Below are 23,409 nucleotides of genomic sequence, written 5' to 3'. Positions count from 1 at the left end.
ACGGGCTGCCCTCCACTCTGCTTCCTGAAGTTGATGGCCAGTTCCTTCATTTTGCTAACATATACACTTTTTAAGGAAGTGAACAGTTTCACTTCGTTTTCCAACGAAGACTTTTACCCTAATCAGTGGCAATTTTCAATCTCTAAAAGCAATGGCTAGCAGCTTGGTGGTCAGCTGTGTATTAAGCAATACCTGGTGTGACTTGGGACCAACACTCAGGCATGGCAGTCTCTGCTGCATTTGCTGTAGAGTCAGACAGTAGCTGAGATGATGCATGATTCACTAGCTTCTATTTTCTCTTAGCTCTTGTCAGCTTGTTGCGCTTTCAGTTTCTGACTGAGTCATCCTCCAGACTCTTTGAAAGGTCATTGTCATCAATGACTTCCTTGACATTCAGAATGTCTACTATCTTTATTGTTTGCTTGAAAATGTCTTAATGACAGAGGTGTGGGAGCCCAAGAGACACTAACCTAGTGGCCATCTCACTGCACAGAAAAGTTTTGGGTAGTTGGTACACCAGTCAAGCCACATTCAGATATCATTAGCTTAGCAATGGCTACATTCTGATGAAAACAGCATACTCCAGGGTCTCCACGTTGTGATCTTGTCTTGCCAAAAATATATTTGAGACAGTATTTAGTCTTTTTTCCTGAATAGCCTCCATTGTCCAGGTCTTCCCAATATACATGGAGGATTAAACCTGGCAAATTTGGTGTGTGTTGTTCTCAATTGAAATTCTTACTCGCCTTGGGCGTAGCTGCAGATTTTGCAAAGAGTGTACGTTGATTTTGGCACATTGACAGAATTTTGTTGATCATGGAACCTAGCTATGTGAAACCATCAACAAATCTCAAAGCTCTGGTGTCACATTGTCAATGGTGACTTACAGCAATATGGCAACATCCTCAAGAATAGCATTTGTCTTCCCTGGTACTAATGGTCAAATTAAACTCTTCACAGGCATGAGAAAGAATCCATTTGCCAGTGAAGGTATAGCTCAACATGGAATGTTCATCCAAGCCCATCAGCAGAGACCAACATTCTGAGGAGGACTTGGTGCGTCTTGGGTAAGCAAGGCTGAAAATTCTTCTGCCATTCTGTTAGGCAAGTAAGCACCATCTGATTGTAGATGCATTCTGGATGACTAGATGCCAAAAGGCAGCAGCACAGAGAAGGATATACCAGACTGTGGAGGTTTGTGTGGAACCCTGTTTGATCCTATTGCAGATCTCAGAAAATTCTGATGAAGCGCTTAACTGTTGTGTACCAGACACAATCACGTTGCCTTACTGTTGAAGTTGCTCAATTTCCTCCAGGAGCTCTAATAGACCACTGAAATACATGGAGGATCAGAGAGCACTGAGGAGGCAGAGAGGCTGCAGAAGGACTTGGACAGGCTAGGCAAAATGGCAAAGAAGTGGGAGATGGAATGCAATGTGCAAAAAATGTGAGGTTATGCACTTTAGTAAGCATAGAGGAGTAAGCTATTTTCTAAATTGGGAAAAGCTTTGGAAATTTGAGGCACAAAGGGACTTGGGAGTCCTTGTTCAGTATTCTCTTAAGATTAACATGCAGGCTAGGTTTGGCAAACAGGAAGGCAAATGTAATGTTAGCATTTATTTTCATAGAATCATAGATCATAGAATCCCTACAGTGTGGAAGCAAGACATTCAGCCCAACTGGTCCACAATGACCCTCTAAAGAGATACCACCTGGACCCATCCCCACGCTAATTTCACCATGACCAACCTACCTGGCCTGCATATCCCTGGATACTACAGGGCAACTAAGCACAGCCAATCCACCTAACCTGTACACCTTTGGACAGGAGGAGGAAACCAGAGCACCTGGAGGAATCCCACGCAATCACAGGGAGAACGTGCAAACTAACAGTAACCCAAGGTTGGAATTGAACCTGGGTCCCTGGGGCTGTGAGGCAGCAGTGCTCACCACTCAGCCACCGTGTTGCCATAGCTTGTTTGACTACAAGATCAGAGATATACTGCTGAATCTGTGTCAGGCTACTGTTAGAGCGAATTTGGAATATTGAGGGCAGTTTTGGGCCCTGTATCTAAGTCAGGGTGTGGTGGTTGAGGACTCTGGATTGTATTCAGAGTTTCAAATGATGGGTGGGATCTCTTACAGAATACTGAGGGACTTGGATAGAGTGGGCATGGAGTAGATGTTTCCACAAGTAGTACAGACCAAGACCCGAGGGCACAGAGTGAAGGAATGACCCTTCAGAATGGAGATGAGAAGGAATTACTTCATTCAGAGTTGTGAATCTGAGGAACTTGCTGGCTGTGGAGGCCAAGTCATTGACCACATTTAAGAACAGAGATAGATAGGTTCTTGATTATTACGAGAATTAAAAGGTTATGGGGAGAAGGCAGGAGAATGGGGTTGAGAAACATACCAGTCATGATTGAATGGCTGAGCAGACTCAATGGGCCAAGTGGCCTAATTCTGCTCCTGAGTACAGGTAGTCCACATCAGACTGAATGCCTTGATGACATCAATGAATGTAATATATACAGTTATCAAAATCCATTAGATTTAACTGTTGCAATAAAATTAAGATGTTTCAGCTTAACATTCTGGATTTAATAGGAATGGTATACCCACTTAGCATCAGCTCATTCATTATAGTGTTGGTCTCAAGGCAAAACATCAGAGAGTGAGACACATGATTTTGGAATGGCCTCTCCCAGGCCCAGTGATACCACCTCTCACCAGTACCCTCCTACACTCTCCTGCTCGTTGCTCCCCAGCTGAAGTGTACATGACCTGACTTGTGCCATTTTGGCGATGTCTTCTCTACTCCCGAAGGTAGATGTCTAGTTATTGATGCACTAATTCACCATTTTCTAGGCCAGTCCTTCCACACAATTCCTGTTTTTTTTCATGCTTCTTCAGTCTTCCTGTCCATTCCCAGAATCCTATCGAGTTTCCATATCAATTATGGCTGCCTTGTGTGTGCTATCCACTAGCTGCGAATAGTCAAACGAGTACACATGGTCATGATGTTGCCAAAGAATTGGCATCCACATTTTCTTAAAAAAAAAATCCATTCATGCTTTTAAATGTTGGACCCCATCCACTTGTTGAGTACAGATGAAGTTCTGAAGATGATGTAGCAAGCCAGCACCTTATCAGCCAGGGGCTGCCCAAGTTGAAGGTGGTGTTGGCTGACTAGTGAGACATGAAGATCCTTCTCACAGTTAGAGAAAGCCACAGAACCCTTTTCTATGCCATTCACAATGGGTTCACAACTGGTGGCCGCTGTCTCTCATGCTAATGTTCTACATTGCAGAACATTCAGGAAAAACTGAAACGCATTGTCCAGGCCATAAGACTGTACAAGGAAGCCTTTCACTACCCAAAAGTCAGGGTCCTCCTTCTCAATCTATTTGCCCAAGTCCAAAGAAAAGCAAAGCACAACATTTGGCAGTGACTTGATTGAAAAACTGATCAGGTTTCAACATTGGTCTCCCTTTGGCATTAAGGTTTTCTCCCTGAGCCTTTAGGTCTCATAATGTACCAATGAGGTAGTGAAGCTATTCACCCACAGCGGGCAGCTTGGCTCAACGCATGACTACATGCTGGTCAGCCTACACAATGCCTGTCTGTTGCAAGTTGCAAGTTTTAGCTTGGCATCAATTTCTGCATTGCCACAAGGAGACATAGCTGAGGATTTGGTGACAGAGAGGCCATACTGACAGGAAAAGATGAACACATTTGGCTTGCTTTCCCAAATTGTTGCTAGACCACAATAGGGGCTGGAAACAGGAAACAAGCCATCACAAAAAAGCAGTAAGCTTCAAACTCACTTCACCCACACACTAGATGCGTCACATTGACCTGCTTGACACATTTGCTGGACTTGTGTACAATTTACAACAGCCAACACATTTCACACTGTTTGGTGTACATAATAGAAAATAGCTATAATTTATTCAGTATCTGTAAAAGAGAGAAGTTACACCTAAGCAGTGCCTTTCATGACCTCTAAAATGATCCAATGCACTTCACAGCCAATTAAATACTTTTTGAAGTGTAGTCACATTTGGATATGTGGCAGCCAATTTATGCACAGCAAACTTCTACAGGCAACAGCCAGATAAACTGTTCTGACGTTTGCTTCAATCTTGATGAGGCTCAATGTTGGGGTGAGACTCGTCATTCAGGAAGTGGCTTGCTGCTTTTGGGGAGTGGCATATCTGTAACAAGAGGAGGAGGATACATGTTAACTACAAGCGGACGGCAACTCAACTTCTCTTATTCAGACAATACAGGGGACACCACACATACTGCACTCCACCTGCTGAAACACATTTCCACAAATTAGGTACAGAATCATACAAACCCAAAACATCTTTCCACCAGCTGGAGTGTCATTCATCCTGCCAACGGTTTCCCACCAATAACCGTCATGAACTGTTGCCTTAAAGGACGCAAGATGTTTGAATTCCTGAGTTCTGTTGTCCATGTGAGCTTGCTAAAACAGGCTTCGCTTTTTGCAATAGGAAGAAAATATGCATTCAATGGTTTCCTGGACAGGCTGCTTCAAGCAGCAGCATTCTGAATCATAACATAGGTTGAGTACAGGATATTGGAGTGCTGTTAAAAGTGCATGGAGGATGATAAAAATTGGTTGGCAGCGTTTCTCATCTGCATGTTTCCAGATTGTCAGTTCTGGTCTCCTCTAATAGCTCCATGACTCCCTGTGATGTTGCAATTCCAAAAGGTTTCTGGATGGTTTTGGCAAACCAGTAAAGGCAGCACAGCAGACTCATTGTAGGGCTAGGTTTCTTAGAGGAAGCAACAAGTCTATAATGGAGAATGATCTGGAGACATTTTGTTGTGGACAATATTTATCTCTTAACAAGCATCATTTAAATATAAAAGCAGGGAGTTTGCTGTGTGCAAATACATTCCAAGATTGACTATGCCTCAAAATAAAAGACTTAACTGGTTATAAAACATTTTGAGACAGCGGTCATGAAAGGCACTCGATAAAACATAATTCTTTCTTTCTGATCCAGATGATTACTGATCCTCGATTCTTTTGGAAATCACAAAGTCTGTCTCCTCTGATTTCCAGGTCCTGTTACCAATGATAATTCACTCTACCCTGTCTATGCCCTTTATGATTTCATATATCTCTGCCAAATCTCCTCTCAATATTTTCTTCTAAAAGGAGAAGAACAGCATTCTCTCCAATTTACCCATTTATCTGTAAATACCTCACAGTAAAAGCCAAGTTGTGGACAAGGAACTGCCTAAGTAAGGTGACCACAGTACCTTGTGCTCTCCTATCCCACATGATATTGAAGATCATACTGTTTTGCTACATAAATGAATTAAGCATTATGTCACACAACACAAAATAACAATACAGCTAATGTCAACTTTAAGTACAGTCATTATCATAATGGGGGAAACAATGACATCTAGTAAAGTTGGTGACGAGGGAAAACAAAGCTTTATATGATATTATAGGCAGCATTTAAGTATCTGAAGAAACCAGATTTTCTTTGCAGAACAAACTGACTACATTTAACAAAGTCAAAAATCACACCACACTGGGTTAGAGTCCAACAGGCTTATTTGAAACCACAAGCTTTTGGAGCCCCTGCTCCATCTTCAGGCAAGTAGTGAAATGAATACATTGGGCACAGAATTTATAGTAAAAGATCAAAGGGTCATACAACTTATGCAAATGTACTGAACACACCTAAGTTGGCTATTAAGTCTTTAATCAGTTAGAATGGAGGTGCAGGTTTCAATTGATTAAGATGTAAATCTTAGAATTTCTTTCAAGTCACTGCCCCAAGATAACTTCAGGTTTTTTAGAATAAAGGTAACACCTCAGGTCAGATAGTGCATTTTAGGTATGAAGTCATGTTTTAAGTCTGTTTGAATCTCAACCTAGAGTTAGACAGGCTTTATTTCCACAGTAGAAATTTATAACATATCACATTGACTGACTGGCTACAGATCATGGGCTTTTTGAACAAAATGAAATGAATGTGCAAATATAAATCTGCAAATGTGTTTTGTATTTGCAGATACATTCCATTTTATAATCTGTTGTCGTATGGTTTTTGACCTTGCCCACCAACATCAGCATCTCCATATTATATTTAACAAACCATAACCTGTCAGTTAAGATTTAAAGAACAATATACATTTTTTATACAAAATAACACAGAACATGAATTCAAGGTTGTAAATTATCTCAGGCTTGAAATGCTGTTTTGAACAGTTTGTCCTTTTCTTGTGAAAGCTTTTGGTGTCATCCGAAGTGCCCGATTAAATTACAAATCTTGTAACACACTTGCGGATGCTGCATTCTAAATATGAATGTGCATACTGCATTCCTGGATACAGACACTTATTCCAAAAACAACAGACCCATTAATTCTGCTTTCTGCTGCCAGAGCTGCTGTGTTTCTCCAGCAATGTCTGTTTTTGTTCCAAATTTCCATGATCTGCAGTTCTTTGTTTTATTTTGACTTTGCTGCAATATGTGACATCATCATGAAAAGCACCTGTCCTCTGTGTAGGGTGTACAGGGTATATTTCTTGCATAACAACAGCAGACAATAACAGCAACTTCAATTGTGTGGTGCAGCACACAGTAAGACGGTGACAGAGGGCTGAAAGTGGATGATTTATCCCCTCAATTCTCCATACTTAGAGCTCAGCTCTGCACGATACGACAAAAATACATCAAGTATATCTGGGAGGGACAGCAGACAATTTCTGTCAACAAGTTAATTCTAACTACAGGTTAGGCTAGTATAACACTCGTTTTGTTAACATAAATTGGTATAACATGATTGATGAAGTGTGGAAGCTGTTTGGATAATGTGAACTTTCTACTGAACAAGTATAGCAATTTTCTATAGTGATCTTGTACAGCATGAGGTTGCAGAGGAATGCAACTGTCAGGTTATAGCAGAATGACTTTTACATTTACATACATCTTTACTGGTCAGTTACAAGAAGCAGTGGCACAAATATGGGATATACTGATGGCAAAACCCTCACTTCAGTTTAGCGCAGTCAGTCTTTCATTGATAAGCTATCGAATCCTGCAAAGCCCTCCCTATAAAAGACACATAAAAAGAGCACACGTTAAATATACAACACACCCAAAAACATTGAACAACTTAATACTTTAACTGTTGCATTGCTTCTCTAGAGTTCATGTTCATAACTTTCTCGTAGCTTGCCTGGCATACAATATATAAAATAAGTATCATGTAATAAATTTTCCACTTTTCATTGTATTTCATTTTGGGATGGAATGTGCCAAGTAGTATTTTTAAACCACATATCCAACACTCTGCTCCTTTCTTATGCATGCTCTCTATCTTGGCTTCAAGATTGTTTGCGGAATGCAATTTTTCAGAATCACGGTTGTTACACCGCAAGAGATGGCCATTTGGCCCATTGTATCTGCACTGATTTTCTGAATAGGCATTGCACTTAATGCCATTTTTCTGCCTTTCTGCCTGTAACCCTGTATACTCTTGATCTTGAATCTGGCACAAATGGTGGTTATTCCTATATAATCTTCCCAGACCACTCATGATTTTGAATAGCATCAGATTTTCTCTACAGAAAACAGTCCCAACTGCTCCAATTTATGTCTGTCGTTATTTTGCATTGTTGAGTCATGAACTATTTGCAATATTAAATTAAGACTGCTCAAGTCAGAACATAAATGGTCTCCTTGAAAGTTTGAGATTTTTTTTGCAGATTAACATCTAATATAATAGCAAAACGTGGAGAATATGGAGCGAATAGATAGTTGCAATTGAATCCAGGCAAGAACTGCAGGGTACTTAAACTCACTGAAGTTATTTATCCTCTTGTTACATTTTTGGTCTCTTCCATAACCATTATAAACCAGCTGATAATTGCTAAATGCTCCCCATTCTGTCATCCAGTACAGAAGTGGCCCTTCGGCCCATCGAGACTGTAGCTCTAGTTGCCTCACTTTTTACCAAACTCGATCCAACACTGTTACCATCCTTCTTGAGCTGGAAGCACACTTCTAAGGAGAACGTGTTCTATAATATTGAAAGAATTCATCTCCCTCTTTCTTTCACAATGTTATTCAAATTATGGCAATTTAAGATCTTTGCTTACCAATTATAAACCTTGCAGGTTTCCATGATTTGATCTGCAATATTCTTTTCACTATTTGATAGTCTTTCCTATATTCATTTTTTGGATCAATACTGTCAACTTCAACCCTCCTTCTTTGCTATCCTTTCCTAACCAGCTCCTGTCCATTACAAATTTCTCTTGCCTCAAAAAACTACCAGTTTCTCTTTCCATCAATGGTCCAACCAATCTCTACACAATCCATTCTCCATCAGCTGGATGAACTTATTCTCACATTGGTCAGGCCTATGTCAAGTAAGTTTGGTACTTATGAGGATGGCCTCAACTGGGATCTTGGGTTCATGTCACACTACAGGTGACCCCACAACACTATACACTCACTCACATACAGACCTCCTCTCTCACTCTCACACACACTCACTCACTCATGTGCTCACCCTCTCACAGGCACATGCTCTGTTGCACTCACGCGCACTCTCTCTCTCTCTCTCTCTCTCACACACACACACACACACACACACACACAATTTCCCTCTCCCTCACATACATGCATGCAAACATATATATAAGTCTATGGGGTGAATTTGTATTTGCAGATTCATTCTATTTTGTTCAACAAGCACACAATCTGTAGGCAGTCAATGTGACATTTCACAAATTCCTCCTTTAGAAATAGAACCGGGCTGACTCGAGGTTGGGATACAGACAGACTCTAATCTCGCACCTTTAGTGCATTGTCCGAGCTGAGATGTCACTTTTTGTTATACTGATAAAACCTTAAGTTATCTCAGGGCTGTGACTTGAAAGAAATTCTGAGAGTTACATATTAAACAATCAAAACGTGCACCCCCATTCTAAGTGATTACAGACTTAACAGCCATCTAGGTTTGTTCAATACATTGCTTCAGTTGTATGGCACTTTCATCTTTTACTATAAATTCTGTGTCCTATGATCCTGCCCCACTAGCTTTCTGATGAAGGAGATAAACCTGTTGGCCCATAACCTGGTGTTGTGTAATTTTTAACTTCTTCCAACCCATAATAATCTTGAGTTTTATTCATTTGTTGTTTGGGACAAGATGTCAATTATCATCAGTAATGTTCAGGAACACAAAGTAAAGCCTGAATATCAGAGGCCATGCAGGAACTGAACTACTTATATCAAACGTCAATCATGCAAATGGCAATTGCAAGACGACAACATAAACAAATCATAATTTGAAACAGGTCCTAGACTCTAAAGGTCGGTGGCATTAATAAAGATGTGGAGAAAGATTTTCCTACAAACACAAAATGTAATTAAGAAATTGTGGAAAATGGAGCACTTATGATGTAGACACCATTGCACATCATCATCTATTTGGTAGCTCAACGTGGTTCAAATTTTTAGCAATTACAAAATTCTGAAAAAATTCTTTGCCCAAACCTCAATTCATTTTATACAGATGGCTAGAAAGTTAGTCACACACATGATGTTCAGATTGTCAATGATGAGTGTGCCAAATCATAATCGGCAGCAAGTATATCAATAATGTTTACTGACAATCTCATGAATTTGAATTTCTCCATCAGCCTCATACAAACAACAATAAGCAGCAGGGCACACTCCTCACTGGTCTTACCACACTCAAGTTTGCTTAAGATTTATTGCCAACCTATTTACAGCTCTTTGAAAATGTCAGCCTGACTGTAACCACCAATGGTTGTATCAAGGAAACACAACTCATCACTAGCACAATGAAACAACAGATCCGTGTCTACATTGCGACTCAACCATTCATCCACCTAAATACAACAGTTTCAACAGATAAGATGCATGTGTTTTCTCTCTCATTAATAATCTTCGAAACCATCAAAAAGCAAACACTGCCAATGCAATTTTATTAAACACCACAGGCATGTACATAAACGCTTCACTTTGAACAGAATTGCAGTTTCACAAAGCACAATGCCACAGTACAGAATGAGATATCAAGTCAGAGCTTTAATAATGCAGCACAGATCACGGAATTCCGAAGGAAGCACCACATTTTCAGGGAGTGTGAGGCGAGCTCAGAAAGCCAGCCCAGCACCCCCTCGGGTGAGATAGGAAAGCAGCCAAAAAGGCCCATGCACCCAGATCTGCTCGCCACCAGTCTCAGACCTTTAAATATTGACATTAACCAGTGAGGGCGATGTTTATTTAAACAATTAAATCCGAATTTGTGGAGGGATAGTCCATATAAATAACAGAGGGAAGGCACTGTCAGTCCCAATGTACCAAAAAAAATCAAAAAGTCATTTGCATTTTGGAAGGTAAAATAAATTCTATTAATATAGTTGAACTCCGAATCTGTAATGAAGCATTATCCAGAGGAGGGTGCTGCTATCCAGCAGCCTACATACATATTTGCATAACCTGTGGCTACCGTTATAGAGTCTAAATCCATTTAAGGAGAGACTGCATCTCCTGCAAGCTATACACACACAGGGCAGGCAGCAAAGTGATCCTAGCGGCATGGGGCGTCTCCTACCTGACTGGCTTTATGGAATTGCTTCTTCAAGCCGGCAACCGACATCTTGACCCTCTTGAAAGGAGGGGGAGTTTGGGGTGAGGGGAGGGGGGAAAGAGGGTTGGGAGACAGAGGTGTCTTATTGTTGTTGCTGTTGCTACATGTATACCAGTTGCAAAGCCAGCTGAGCACTCGGATACTTGAGCAGCGTTTGCTACAGTAACACTGTCTGTCACAGCAACACTGTAGCCTTTCACCACATTCTGCATCGCCCCATTCAACACCCCCACCGCCGCCTCCTCGTTGGCCGGAGCCGCTGTCACTCAGCGTATGCAAATCCACGGCGCTGGCGTCATGCCGCCGCAGCACCCCGCCCCCTCATTTGCATTTTAATTCCCCCGCCCCCACGGGATAAGTTTGTTCAATGGGGCAATATTGTGGTCAAGTTCAGTGCCAACAAAGTAAGGCCTCGGTTACTGTATTTTTCTAAAAGTTACACTTTTAATTAAATCTAAAGCAAAGTTGTTGAAATTCTGAAATCCAATCAGTGTGGATTTGCCAACCAACTTTCTCCTGTAGTTCTGATGAACTTTTTTTTATGATTAGGTCCCTTTCAGTCATGGCTGACCATGGGTTGTATCCTCATTGTTCTGGCTTTCTGCTTCCCTGAAGCAATGTCGCTTATGACTGAAGAGACCGATGCTGGATTGACAGTCCCGGTTGCAGAGGTCACATCTGATCTGCTAGAACTGCTGCACTCCTTCCTGCGTGCCCGCTTGTCTGCTGCAGCTCTCATCAGCTTCTCTTCCCCTGTTTTGAGGTGTTCGTTCAGGCTTCTCCATCTCATGCGGTCAGCTGCAATAATGATATCAAGTGCCTTCATGTCCCTCATGCAGATGTCCTTGTAGCGCAGCTGGGGACACCCAGTGAGTCTCTTCCCAGATGTGAACTCTCCCATAGAGGATATCCTTTGAGATGTGGCCATCCTCCATACAGTGGATGTGTCCCAGCCAGCTGCCTGACCAGAGTGTACATGCTGGGAAGGCCGGCATGAAATAGGACCGTTGTGTTGAACACTGTCTCACCAGGAAATGCCCAAGATACAGTGAATACTCCTCAAGTGGAAGGTATTCACTCTTCTCTCCTGTCTGGCATATGTAGTCCACATTTCAGTGCCGTACAGAGGTATGCTTATGACACAGGCATTGTAGACTGTTGTTTTTGTCTTCACTGTCAGCTCAGGATTTGTCCATAATCAAGTCATGAGACGAGCAAGAGTTGAGGCTGCCTTCCCAATCCTCTTGTCAATCTCTGTGTCCAAGAAGGGGTTGTCAGTAACGGTTGAGCCAAAGTACATAAAACGATGGGTGACACTGAGTTCATAGTCGTCGATGGTGATGACCGCCGGTGCCTCTGTGTCCTGTCCCAGGACACTCATTTTCTTCAGACTAATAGCCCGAAATCCTTGCAAGCATGAGAGTGGTGGTCTATCAGTAACTGGAGTTCCTGCTGGGTGTGTATTGCAACTGCAGCATCATTGGCAAACAGCATGTCCCTGATGAGTGCCGCATGTACTTTTGTCTCGGCTCTGAAGCGGGCCAGGTTGAAGAACCTGCTGTCTGGGTAGATCCCCTCCGCTGCGGTGCCAGAGTCATGTTTCAGAAGCATGGCAAAAAAAACCCCATGGGAGCGAGGATGCAACCTTGTTTGATGCTGCTGCGGATGTCAAAGGGCTCAGAAGAGCTGCCGTTGAACTGCACTGTCCCTTCATGTTCCTGTGGAAGCGTTTGATCATGCTCAACAGTTTCAGTGGGCAGCTGATCTTCAGGAGAACCTTGAAACTGCCAGGTCAAACACCCATGAAGGCAACACACGGGCATTTCCTGTTCTCTGCACTTCCCCTGCAGATGGTGAAGGGTGGAGATTATGACTACTGTTGACTTTTGAGTTCGGAAGCCGCACTGTGATTCTGGGTATACATGTTCTGTCAGTTTCTACAGGCGAGTCAAAATTACGCAAGCAAAGGTTTTGGTGACAGTGTTGAGGAGAGAGATGCCTCTGTAGTTGTTGCAGTCACTTCTCTCGCCCTTGTTCTTGTAGAGAGCAATGATCTTGGCATCCCCCTTGGCTGCACTACAGCTCCTTCATGCCCAGCACCGGCAAAGGACTTCATGCATTGGAAGCATTAAGCTAGTCTTGCAGCACTTGATCAGATCAGGAGGAATCCCATCACTACCCAAGGCCTTACCTGAGGCCTGGCTGTCAATGATCTTGCTGAGCTCTTCCACTGATGGCTCTGTGTCTAGCACGATCTGCAAGCACGTGATGGCATCAACTGCTGAAGCGGACACAGTATACTGTCTGGCATAGAGATCAGAGTAGTGTTCAACCCACCTCTCCACCTGCTGGCCTTTGTCTGGGATTACTCCCCAGCAGAAGATTTGAGGAGGGCTGTCTTGCTCTGAGCTGGTCCTAGTGCCTTCTTGACAGCTTCGTACATTCCCCTACTGTTCCCTATTATAGCAGCTGTCTGAATTTCCTCGCCATGCTGTATCCAGTACTCATTAGTGCAATGCCTGGCAGTCTGCTGAACATTGTTCCTGGCAGCCCTGAGAATCTGCAGGTTCTACCGCTAGCTGACCGCTTGTACTCAGCTAGAGCGACATGCTTGGCTTCAATGACAGGGGTCATTTCGGTGGCCTTAGCCTCAAACCAGTCATGTGTCCTGCAGGTCCAAGGTAACCAGAGATGTGCAGTGAATTATATCCCTCAAGGTTTCCCGCTTATCTGTGGCAGAATCTTGTGTCACGCGACGCTGTGTTCTCTCTTAAAAGCTTTTGTGAACTGTTGCATAAGGTTTGACTGACATTGATGCGAGGGTTTCCCGGTTGCTTAGTGCGATGTTGCTTTTAGGTCGCAGCCTAATCTTGCAACACCATAAGGAGTGGTCTGTGTCACAGTCCGCACTGTGGTAAAACTGTGCCTGGAGAATGTTTGATGGAGCGAGGTCTATCCTAACCCTCCTTATCCACATCTCCCCTAACCTTCCTTACCAACATCTTCCCTAACCTTCCTTATCCATATCTCTCCTAATTCACTCCTCCTCTCACCTGGTCACCTCTCTCTTGTCTAACGTAACTTAGGATGATGTAAGTTATGTGCAAGAATGGGTGAGGAGGGGAGTTGGGGATGTAAGAAAGTTCTGAAGAGGGGTCATATCAAACTTGAAACATTAGCTCTGTTTGTCTCTCCAAAGATGCTGTCAGACCTGCTGAGTTTCTCCTGTAGTATACTTTGTTGTAACCATTGCACTTGTCATGTCCCTACCTCTGGGTTAAGAGGTTCAGGTTCATATCTCATCTGCCCTGGAAGTGTTTGATTTGATTTATTGTCATCTCATGTACCTAAGTACAGTGAAAATCTTTGTTTTGCATGCAGTACAGCAAACAGGGGCTTACAGATCATAGGGTTCTTAGACAGAGCGAGGCATACAAGGTTACAACTGTACAGGAGGTGCACAAAGCACGATCAGCATTAACAAGATCAACTTTTTTTAAAGTTAGAGAGGTTCATTCAGCAGTCTGATAACAGCAGGGAAGAAGCTCTTCTTGAAATTATTGGTGCATATGTTCAAGCTTCTGTAACATCATAACTTGGCTGAATGGACCAATTTAAAATACTTTGATTTTTGTTTAGACATTCTTGCATTTGAATTGATGAGTGCTAGGTTTCAGCAACATTTTGCTTTTCGACGTGAAGATCATTGTATATGTTGGTGATGCATGTAAGACAGCAACTGTGCAGAGAGAAACAGCAAGAACATTTTGTTTTAAGCAAGGTGCTGTTAGCCATTTTATGATTTATTCACTCCTGTCCTGCACATGCTTATAAATTTTCTTTCCCCTTGTCCTTTCCTATCCCCTTCTCCAAAGAGTCTGTAGGGATACAATCAATTTTTTAAAAGATTGTAACGTAGCTAATATGATGGAAACAGATTCAGTAAGAACATTCAAAGAGAATTGGATAAACATTCAAAGTATAACATAAAAGAATACAAGAGGAAAGAGCTGGGGAGCAAGGTTTCTTGGATGGATTTACCAAAGAGTTAGCACAAGAATGATGGACCAAGTGGCTTCCTGCCACAGCGTATTAGTTGCTGTGTGAAAAAAGGCTGGGCCACCCTCTCAATAACTCCCCCTGCCTGAAGTAAGGTTGAATTCGCCACAAACCATCCATCTTTAGTAAGACAGCACCCCAAGGTCCTATGGGATTTTGAGAACTTTCCCTTTTACTTCCTTTGGTGCTCCTACCATTCACCTTAAATCAGTGACCTCTGGTTTTCCCTGCTCAGAGTTGAGGCCTAACAGATGTTTTATAAAGGTTTATGGTAGCCTCCTTGCTTTTCTACTCTGACCTCTCCACTTTGAAGGCTCAATGTTTTGCTATTCGATTTTCTCACCTTGTCCAAGCCACTTTTAAAGATTTGTATCCATAAACTCTCAGGTCCCTCTGGTCCTGCACCTCCTTTAGAACTTTAGCCTGATTTTGTATTGTTTATCTTTGGGCTTCAACACAGCACTTCGCACTTATCTACATTAAACTTGGCCTGCCTTCTGTTGGCCCATTATACTGTCCTATCTGTTCAAGTCTATCACCATCGCCCTCGCAGTTCACAGCACTGAGTTTGTGTCAAATAAAAGTTTTGAAAGTGTGCTCTACACCTAGATCATTAAGAAAGATCGAGGAAAAACTGATCTAATACCAATCCTTAGGAATCCCCATTTACAAATACCCTTCTCCATTATGAAAAATAAATGTTCGCTGATGCTTTGTTTCCTGTCACTAAACTAACTTCATATTTATTCTGGCACCTTGTTTTATTCTTTACTGTCAAGCATGTTGTGTGGCACTTTATCAAACGTCTTTCAGAAGTTCATACACATTACATTATTATGATCCCAGATGAGCCCCTAATAATGAAATGAAATTGGATGAGTTATAATCCATTTAAGTACCGATAATCTTCTATTTTAAAGTAGCCATGATGTGGAGGTGCCGGTGTTGGGCTGGGGTGGGCAAAGTCAATAATCACATGACACTGGGTTATAAGCCAACAGGTATATTTGAAACTGAAAGCTTTTGGAACTGCCACTCCTTCCTTTTGCAGCTCGCAGAAAGCTGCTATTTCAAACAAACCTGTTGGACTATACCCTGGCGTTGTGATTTTTGATTTTTAAAGTAGACAGCAAGGGAGGTTCAGGAAACCTACTAAAAAAACCAAAGCCTCAAATGACGATAACGTGTTTGCTATGCAAGTTGGAACAGGGATAGAATCGACAATACATATTTCCAACATCCAGAATCAATATGTGGTGAACATGGGCAAAATATTGTTTCAGAAAACCCTGAAACACATGCTAAAAGCCAATATCATCAAGACAGATCCCATAGATTTTTCTGTAATGTCCAGTCCCTACCCCTATTAACAGTGGCATGGTAGGCCATCAGAACCTTGGGCGGCACGGTGGCACAGTGGTTAGCACTGCTGCCTCACAGCGCCTGTAGACCCGGGTTCAATTCCTGACTCAGGCGACTGACTGTGTGGAGTTTGCACGTTCTCCCCGTGTCTGCGTGGGTTTCCTCCGGGTGCTCCGGTTTCCTCCCACAATCCAAAGATGTGCGGGTCAGGTGAATTGGCCATGCTAAATTGCCCGTGGTGTTAGGTAAGGGGTAAATGTAGGGGTATGGGTGGGTTGCGCTTCGGCGGGTTGGTGTGGACTTGTTGGGCCGAAGGGCCTGTTTCCACACTGTAAGTCTAATCTAATCTAACCCTTTAAACTTCACACAAAATTATAATTCTTTGCTTTTGGCTATCCTTGAAACGACATCATAGACTACTTCACTGACTGCTCTTACTCTAGTCAACCATCCTTCTGTCCAGAGTCTAAGCTCCCTTGACCCCTGAAAACTGCTCTCCACATTTCCCATCTTGTCCTGTTCCATCAAGTTGGCGCTGCCTGTAGCTTTTAAAGCTCCACTCTCAGTTATGTTGACCTATTTAGGCATCTCACTCTTTGTGAATCACTGCAGCTTCCAGGACTTACATTAAACATGAACAGCAACACCTATTTGCCTAATAACTCCAAAAGCTCTGGTATCTTCAGGTAAAATGGCAGTGGAGTAGGGATTCTGAGCCTAAGGCTCATTCTTTCCATCCACTTTTTTCTCTTGTTTTTGTTTGTTTTCTCATTTATTTTACTTAAGTCTTGTTGAAGAGCTTAGAAGCTCACGGCATTTACAATTTGGCAGTTTCATGGCGTTGGTGTCAGAGGGAGTTTGGGTGCATTGGCGAAGTGGTTTGAGTGTTGACTCATGGCTGCTGCAGCAGAGGTGAGTTTAGGCTCTTGGTGGCGTCTGTGTCCAGCAGAGGCAAGTTTGGCCCAGTGTGAGACCCTGCGACAGCAGCTGAATCGGCCAAGTGGTCCCAAAGTGGACTCATGGTGGCAGAGCTGTGGTTGGGCCTGTGTGGTACCCAGTGTTGATGGGGTCTGCATTGGCGAGGTCTAAGCGAGGACTCATAGTGGCGAGGGCATCACTGGAGGTGCGAAAGAGTGACCGTTTTCATTCCATTGGCAGCAGCATGGCAAAGGGGACTAGTTAAAAACAATAACTGCAGATGCTGGAAACCAGATTCTGGATCAGTGGTGCTGGAAGAGCACAGCAGTTCAGGCAGTATCCAACGAGCAGCGAAATCGATGTTTCAGGCAAAAGCCCTTCAGGGGACTTGTGCCTGTCCACCGGGGCAGCACGGGGGCTCAGTGGTTAGCACTGCTGCCTCACAGAACCAGGGACCTGGGTTCAATTCCAGCCTCAGGAGATTGCCTGTGTGGAGTTTGCTCCCCGTGTCTGCATGGGTTTCCTTCGGGTGCTCCGGTTTCCTCCCACAGTCCAAACATGTGCAGGTCGGGTGAATTGGCCATGCTAAATTGCCCATAATGTTGGTGCATTAGTCAGAGGGAAATGGGTCTGGGTGGGTTACTCTTCGGAGGGTCGATGTGGACTTGTTGGGCTGAAGGGCCTGTTTCCGCACTGTAGGGAATCTAATCTAATCTAAAGCACTTAATAAGAGTTAAGTTGAATTCTTCTTCTTTATTCTTCTGCCTTTATATTTTTATGGTTTGATTTATTTTTCTGTGTTTTAAGTTGGTGCCAGAGAGTGGTAACACTATACAACACTTTTCACTGTATTTTGTAACAAAATATATGTGAAAATAAATAAATCAAATCAAATCAAATCAACTTGGCCTGAGTTCTAACAGCACTGAGATATCCAACTGCTCTTGGAATTTGACTCACAGTGTTCTGTATATAGAATTTGTGCAGTTCAGCTGCCTTCCCTCGGATGATGAGGGGTGGCCTTATAGAGATTTACAAAATCGTGAGGGTGAATAGCCAAGGTCTTTTTCCTAGTGTGGGGGGAGTCTAAAACTAGAGGGCATAGGTTTAAGATGAGAGGGGAAAGAATTAAAAAGGACCTGAAGGATAATGTTTTCACACAGAGTGTGGTGCATGTGTGGAATAAGCTGCCAGAGGAAATGGTGGAGGCTGGTACAAATACAACATTTAAAAGGCATCTGGATGGGTATATGAATAGGAAGGGTTTAGAGGATTAAGGGCCAAATGCTGGCAAATGGGGCTGAGTCAGATTGGAATGCCCAGTCGGTGCAGAAGAGTTGGACTCAAGAGTCTGTTTTTGTGTTGTACGTCTCTATGGCTTTATACCAGCTGGGAAAAAGCTAATCGTGAATCTTGGTTCCCCATTAGATAAATTGCAGAAAAACAACATTGGTCCAGGTTGTGTGAGCTGCTCCATCACTCATGTTTAACTCTCAACTACTCTTGAACAATGCCATGAGAGATTTATTAGTTTTTATTCTGAAGTTATTGTAGAGACAGTGAGCTCAGTATAACAATGCCAAGTTGAAGCATCTGCAGTGAAAGCGTTATCATTTTGCTTCTGTGTGTTTAACTGTAAGCTTCAACAGCTGTGACACAAAATAGTGAAGTTCCACTGTGCATTTGTTTGAAATTGGATGCATCCATTAAACACAACTCTGTGCAATTGTTATCAAGGTTATTTTTGCAATTAGATTGTTCAATTTCTTTATCAGATTAGATTAGATTACTTACAGTGTGGAAACAGGCCCTTCGGCCCAACAAGTCCACACCGACCCGCCGAGGCGCAACCCACCCATACCCCTGCATTTATCCCTTACCTAACACTACGGGCAATTTAGCATGGCCAATTCACCTGACCCGCACATCTTTGGACTGTGGGAGGAAACCGGAGCACCCGGAGGAAACCCACGCAGACACGGGGAGAACGTGCAAGCTCCACACAGTCAGTCGCCTGAGTCGGGAATTGAACCCGGGTCTCAGGCGCTGTGAGACAGCAGTGCTAACCACTGTGCCACTGTGCCGCCCTGCAATAAATAATCCAGTTTGTTCTCTGAACACTCCAGTTATTTAATTTCATTTACAAACATTGATTGAAATAAACTGAACGCTAATGGCAAAATGTCCTACATGAATCTGAATCACTTGGGCTATGGTGAGATTTGTGATGGTACTGGAAGATCTCCACATTAGGAGCAACTCACTTCATCCCTTGTATTTTTGACAAACAGTGCAGTGTTTCTCACTTGGTGAATTGCGATTAAAGGGTTTTGGGGGGAGCTGGTTATTGTCTTAAATGTCTTGTTATTGGACCAACTTGCCTAATTAATATTCAGTTTCCTATCTTACCAAACAAGTTAGACATTGAGAAAACTTGATATGGCAATAGCACAGGCAATTCAGATTGCTGCTTGCTCTAAATTACCTCTGTGTTGGATACTGGGCAACAACATTTCTAAGCACGCTCCATGGGCACTGGCCATGCATACACCATGTCCACAGATTGACATCTACCATGTTCTAGCATCGGAGAACCCTCAAGACTCATCTCTGATCCACTGACAGCATCTACCTTTGTAGGGACCAATGCAAGGACCCAGTGTACTCAGGGACACGTAGCCAGCTCATGGAGGGACCCAAATGTGCCTCCATGCTCTTCATGCCCCTCATGCCCCTTGCTGTCCTGCCATTCGTTCACCTGATGCTGGCAGTATTCCTGCCTCGCATTACCTTGCCTTGCACTATGGCCCCTCGGGCAGAGATCTCAGGCCCATGTTTCTTCTGTTTTGCTTTGCTGATTAGCACAGACACAAAGGCAAGAAGCCTGTCAAGGTTGTAAGCTGGCCTCAGTTGAGTCAAGGGGTATAGCCTTCAGTCAGGTGTCCTGGCACGGTAAATCAAGAGCAATCTCTGATACCAGGATATGGTCAGTCTACCATATGGTGGTTAGAGTCAGGATGTTCTCCAAATAACGGGTGAGGAGTTGAATGGTGAGCAGTATGTCTTGAGTCTTTCTACCCTATGGTTATCTGTTGTTCCCTTGGAATGAGAGAGGGCCATGTATCAAGAGGGAAGAAAGTGTGTGGCACAGCTGCAGGTGGGGAGGTGTCCCGAGTGAGTGAGCAGGCAGTGCAGACATTATATAGGGTTAGTGGTGTCATGGGTAGGGGTGGATGACAACAAATGAAGGAAAATGTTACAGGATTATAGTGAGAGTGGTAGAGAAAGAACCTTGGTGAATGGTGTGTGCAGTACCAGAGATAGAGTGAGTGTGAGCTATCAAACAGAAGATAGGTGCATTTATGCGAGAAGGATGGGTGACATCATTGACCTTATTCCTGCAGTTTTGGACATTCCTCCAGCCAGCTGGGACTGCTTTAACCTGGCTGGAAACCCAGCAAGGTCTGGTGTCATGGCCTCCACAGCTGGTCCTGTGGGAGGAGCAAATACAGACTCTCCACCACCCCCATCAGCAGGGCCTCCAGATCCGTATCTGTGAAGTGAGATAACAATTTCCCTCTCTTTGCCAAATATGAGACAAATGTGGGGAACCATGCAGGGCAGTTTTAGGCTGAAAGTGCTCATTTGGGTGCACAATGGAGCCAGTGAAGGGATTCCAGAATATCCACTGAGTTATGTGTTGTTCTAGAAATAGCATACTATAAGAGTGGCTAAACGTATACATGAGGGACGCCTTGGAGCCAAATTAAGTCATTAATGAGATGAGGTTGACAAAAGACAGTGAGAAAACTCACTGGGCCTTGTGGCAGAAAATCCTTCAAACAACTTGTTGGTACTTACACTTAGCTTTAGAAAAAGTAAGATTCAGCCCCATGATTCAGCTTGAGCACCTGTTTATAAAATATCCCTTCTTTTGGCATAATGCAGCAATCAGATCATATAAATTTCATAAAGAAAATTCCGGTGCGTATTTTAAAAAAAAAGAAAATATTGTAGCATTTCAACATGTTGCCTGAAGGTTTATTATTCCTCTTTGAATTTTAATAGTTGTCGACTAAACTAACAGCCGAATTCCTTGAATTTCATGTTCTGGCAAATTAAAGATAAAGTATAGAAGCTTGAGTCTTATCTTTGACATTACAATAAATTGCCACATTTCGGCCCTCCCTAAGTCTGTAGATGTCTCCCCAGCAAGACTCATTGTGTATATTGACCTGGTAATTAAGCCAAAAGGTACAAGATTTGCAAATTGACAGAATTAAAACAGAAATTGCTGGAAAAGCTCAGCAAGTCTGACAGCATCTGTGGAGAGAAAATAGAGTTAACATTTCAGGTCCAGTAACTCTTCTTCAGAACTGACAGAATTGTTGACTGCTGTTCCTTGTACTGTATCCATGCCATTGAAAATCCAAATACTAGCTAAGGATATTTGATTATAAGTTGAAACAAGTTTCTTGACCTTGTAAATAATATTGGTGAGACCCTGTTTTTTCTGCTATTAACCCATGTCATTGCAACCCACAGTGCACTGTTTTTGGAGATCCTAGTCATGATGATATTACACTCCCCATGCTCAACTATTAACTCAATGTGGTTTAATGAATTCACCCTGATAATAACCTGTCATAAATAGTTTCAAATGTCATAAACACATTTATAATTACATTTGAATTTGAATAATTAGATGAGTTGCATTGCTAATTGTTTGTTGACAAAAAGGTTTTGATTCACTGCAACATTTAGAGCATAAACTGGGAATTTGGATATGTCTTTTAGCAAGTTCCCAGGTGGTCTAAACCAGTCCTACACAAACAGTTGTAGCATAGCTAGCTGCTGACTTTCAGTGTGACTTTCATCTTCTACAGGGTGAGCTGGAAACTATTCAACCCATTGTTGCCTCCAATTGAAAAACTAGATCACGCTACCTCTGCCACAGAGCTGCAGATGATGCTTGTATTTGTGTACACGCTCACAAGCTGACCTGTGAACCATTGTCATGCACTCAAAGTGGCATATGAAAGAATGAGCCTTGAGATCAATATCCTGAAGATGAAGGTTCTTTGTTAGCTAACTCCTGCCGGGCAACTATTGAGATCACTGCAAGCCATTGGATAATGTGGATCAATTCTCATGATTGGGAGTCTTCTCTAAGCAAAGGCAGACATTAGCAAGGAAACTGAATGTTACCTTCTGGGCACCAAGGCAGACTCTGGCCATCTGAGGAAAAATGTAATTGATGACAAAGACCTCAAACCTCGCACTCAGGTTTGGTCTACAGGACATCAGTATTATCTGTCATGGATAATGCACATCTGACATCCCAAATCCTTCAAGAAATATTACCAGGGATGCTTTTGTAAAGTCCCACAAATCTGATGACAGGAGAGGCTCCAATGCTGCTGTCCTGTCTCAGGTCAATGTTCCCAGAATTGAAGCACTGTTTACAGTTAGTCGGCTGCATTGAGTTGGTCACATCATCCACGTGTCTGATAGATGGATCCCAAACTAGGTCTCTACTCCAAACTTCATAACAGCAAGAAGTTACCAAAAGAGTAGAGGAAACACTTCAAGGATGTCTCAAAGTCTTCCTGAAAATACTACCACAATCCCATTGAATCATGAGAATTTATTGTCCAAGATTGCCGAGACAAAGCGTCTGTGAAGGTGATAATTATTTCAAGCATCTCTGATCGGCCCAGGTACGTCGAGGCCAAGTGCAGCCAATGCAGCAGATGTGCAAACACACTTGTGTGCACCTCTCCGGCAGCCTCATCAAACAACCACCTGCTGCACCTATGTTAGGGACACAGATCCAGCATTGGATTGTTTAGTCACCTCAGGACCATCAACTCTAAGAAGAGAGCACATTCTTATTGAAAGAATTGCGTTATTGTAGTGATTGGAATGAGGTAAGCCAGGTAGATCTCATAGAATACAAACTCCCTGATTGGGGTTGTTAACCCGGTCCAATCAGGGAGCCCTGGCTGACAGATATAGAACATAGAACATTATAGCACAGTACAGGCCCTTTGGGCCTCAATGTAGAACCTGTGGAACCAACAGCCATGTCAGGAAATCGGTTTGCTCTAACAGCCGGCTCTGTGCTAGCTGGACCAGTGTCATGTACTGTGCATGTGTAAATAAAGAGTGACTTGGTGACCTTTGTGGAGTTATTTCAATTATCATTTCAAAAGGGATTTTATTTTATCCGTCCTGGTTCTACCGAAAGCAGTGCTCTAGTTTACTGGGTGGCAGCCCTTTAGTGGCAGCACTCTTGCTAATGTGTTAGAACAGGAAACCCAACATTGTGTGACAGTGCGCTACTGAGAGAGGCTACTCCACATTTAACTGAGGCACG

At 42.9% G+C, this 23,409-nt stretch overlaps 1 protein-coding gene across 1 annotated transcript in view; it reads right to left on the bottom strand.

The window, feature by feature from the left end:
- The window catches only part of sh3gl3a (SH3-domain GRB2-like 3a), a 123,496-nt gene extending 112,595 nt beyond the window's left edge, over nt 1-10,901 (bottom strand). The window contains exon 1 of the mRNA XM_060852793.1: nt 10,656-10,901. Coding sequence (XP_060708776.1) covers nt 10,656-10,700 — 45 coding nt within the window. The 5' untranslated portion in view covers nt 10,701-10,901. The remainder of the gene's footprint in view (nt 1-10,655) is intronic.
- Between the last annotated feature and the right edge of the window lie 12,508 nt (nt 10,902-23,409).

Source organism: Hemiscyllium ocellatum, chromosome 39 (assembly GCF_020745735.1).
Source record: "Hemiscyllium ocellatum isolate sHemOce1 chromosome 39, sHemOce1.pat.X.cur, whole genome shotgun sequence".
NCBI classification, from domain to species: Eukaryota; Metazoa; Chordata; class Chondrichthyes; order Orectolobiformes; family Hemiscylliidae; genus Hemiscyllium; species Hemiscyllium ocellatum.
Note: the sequence above shows the minus strand (reverse complement) of the source record. Positions and strands in the feature narration are given on the sequence as shown.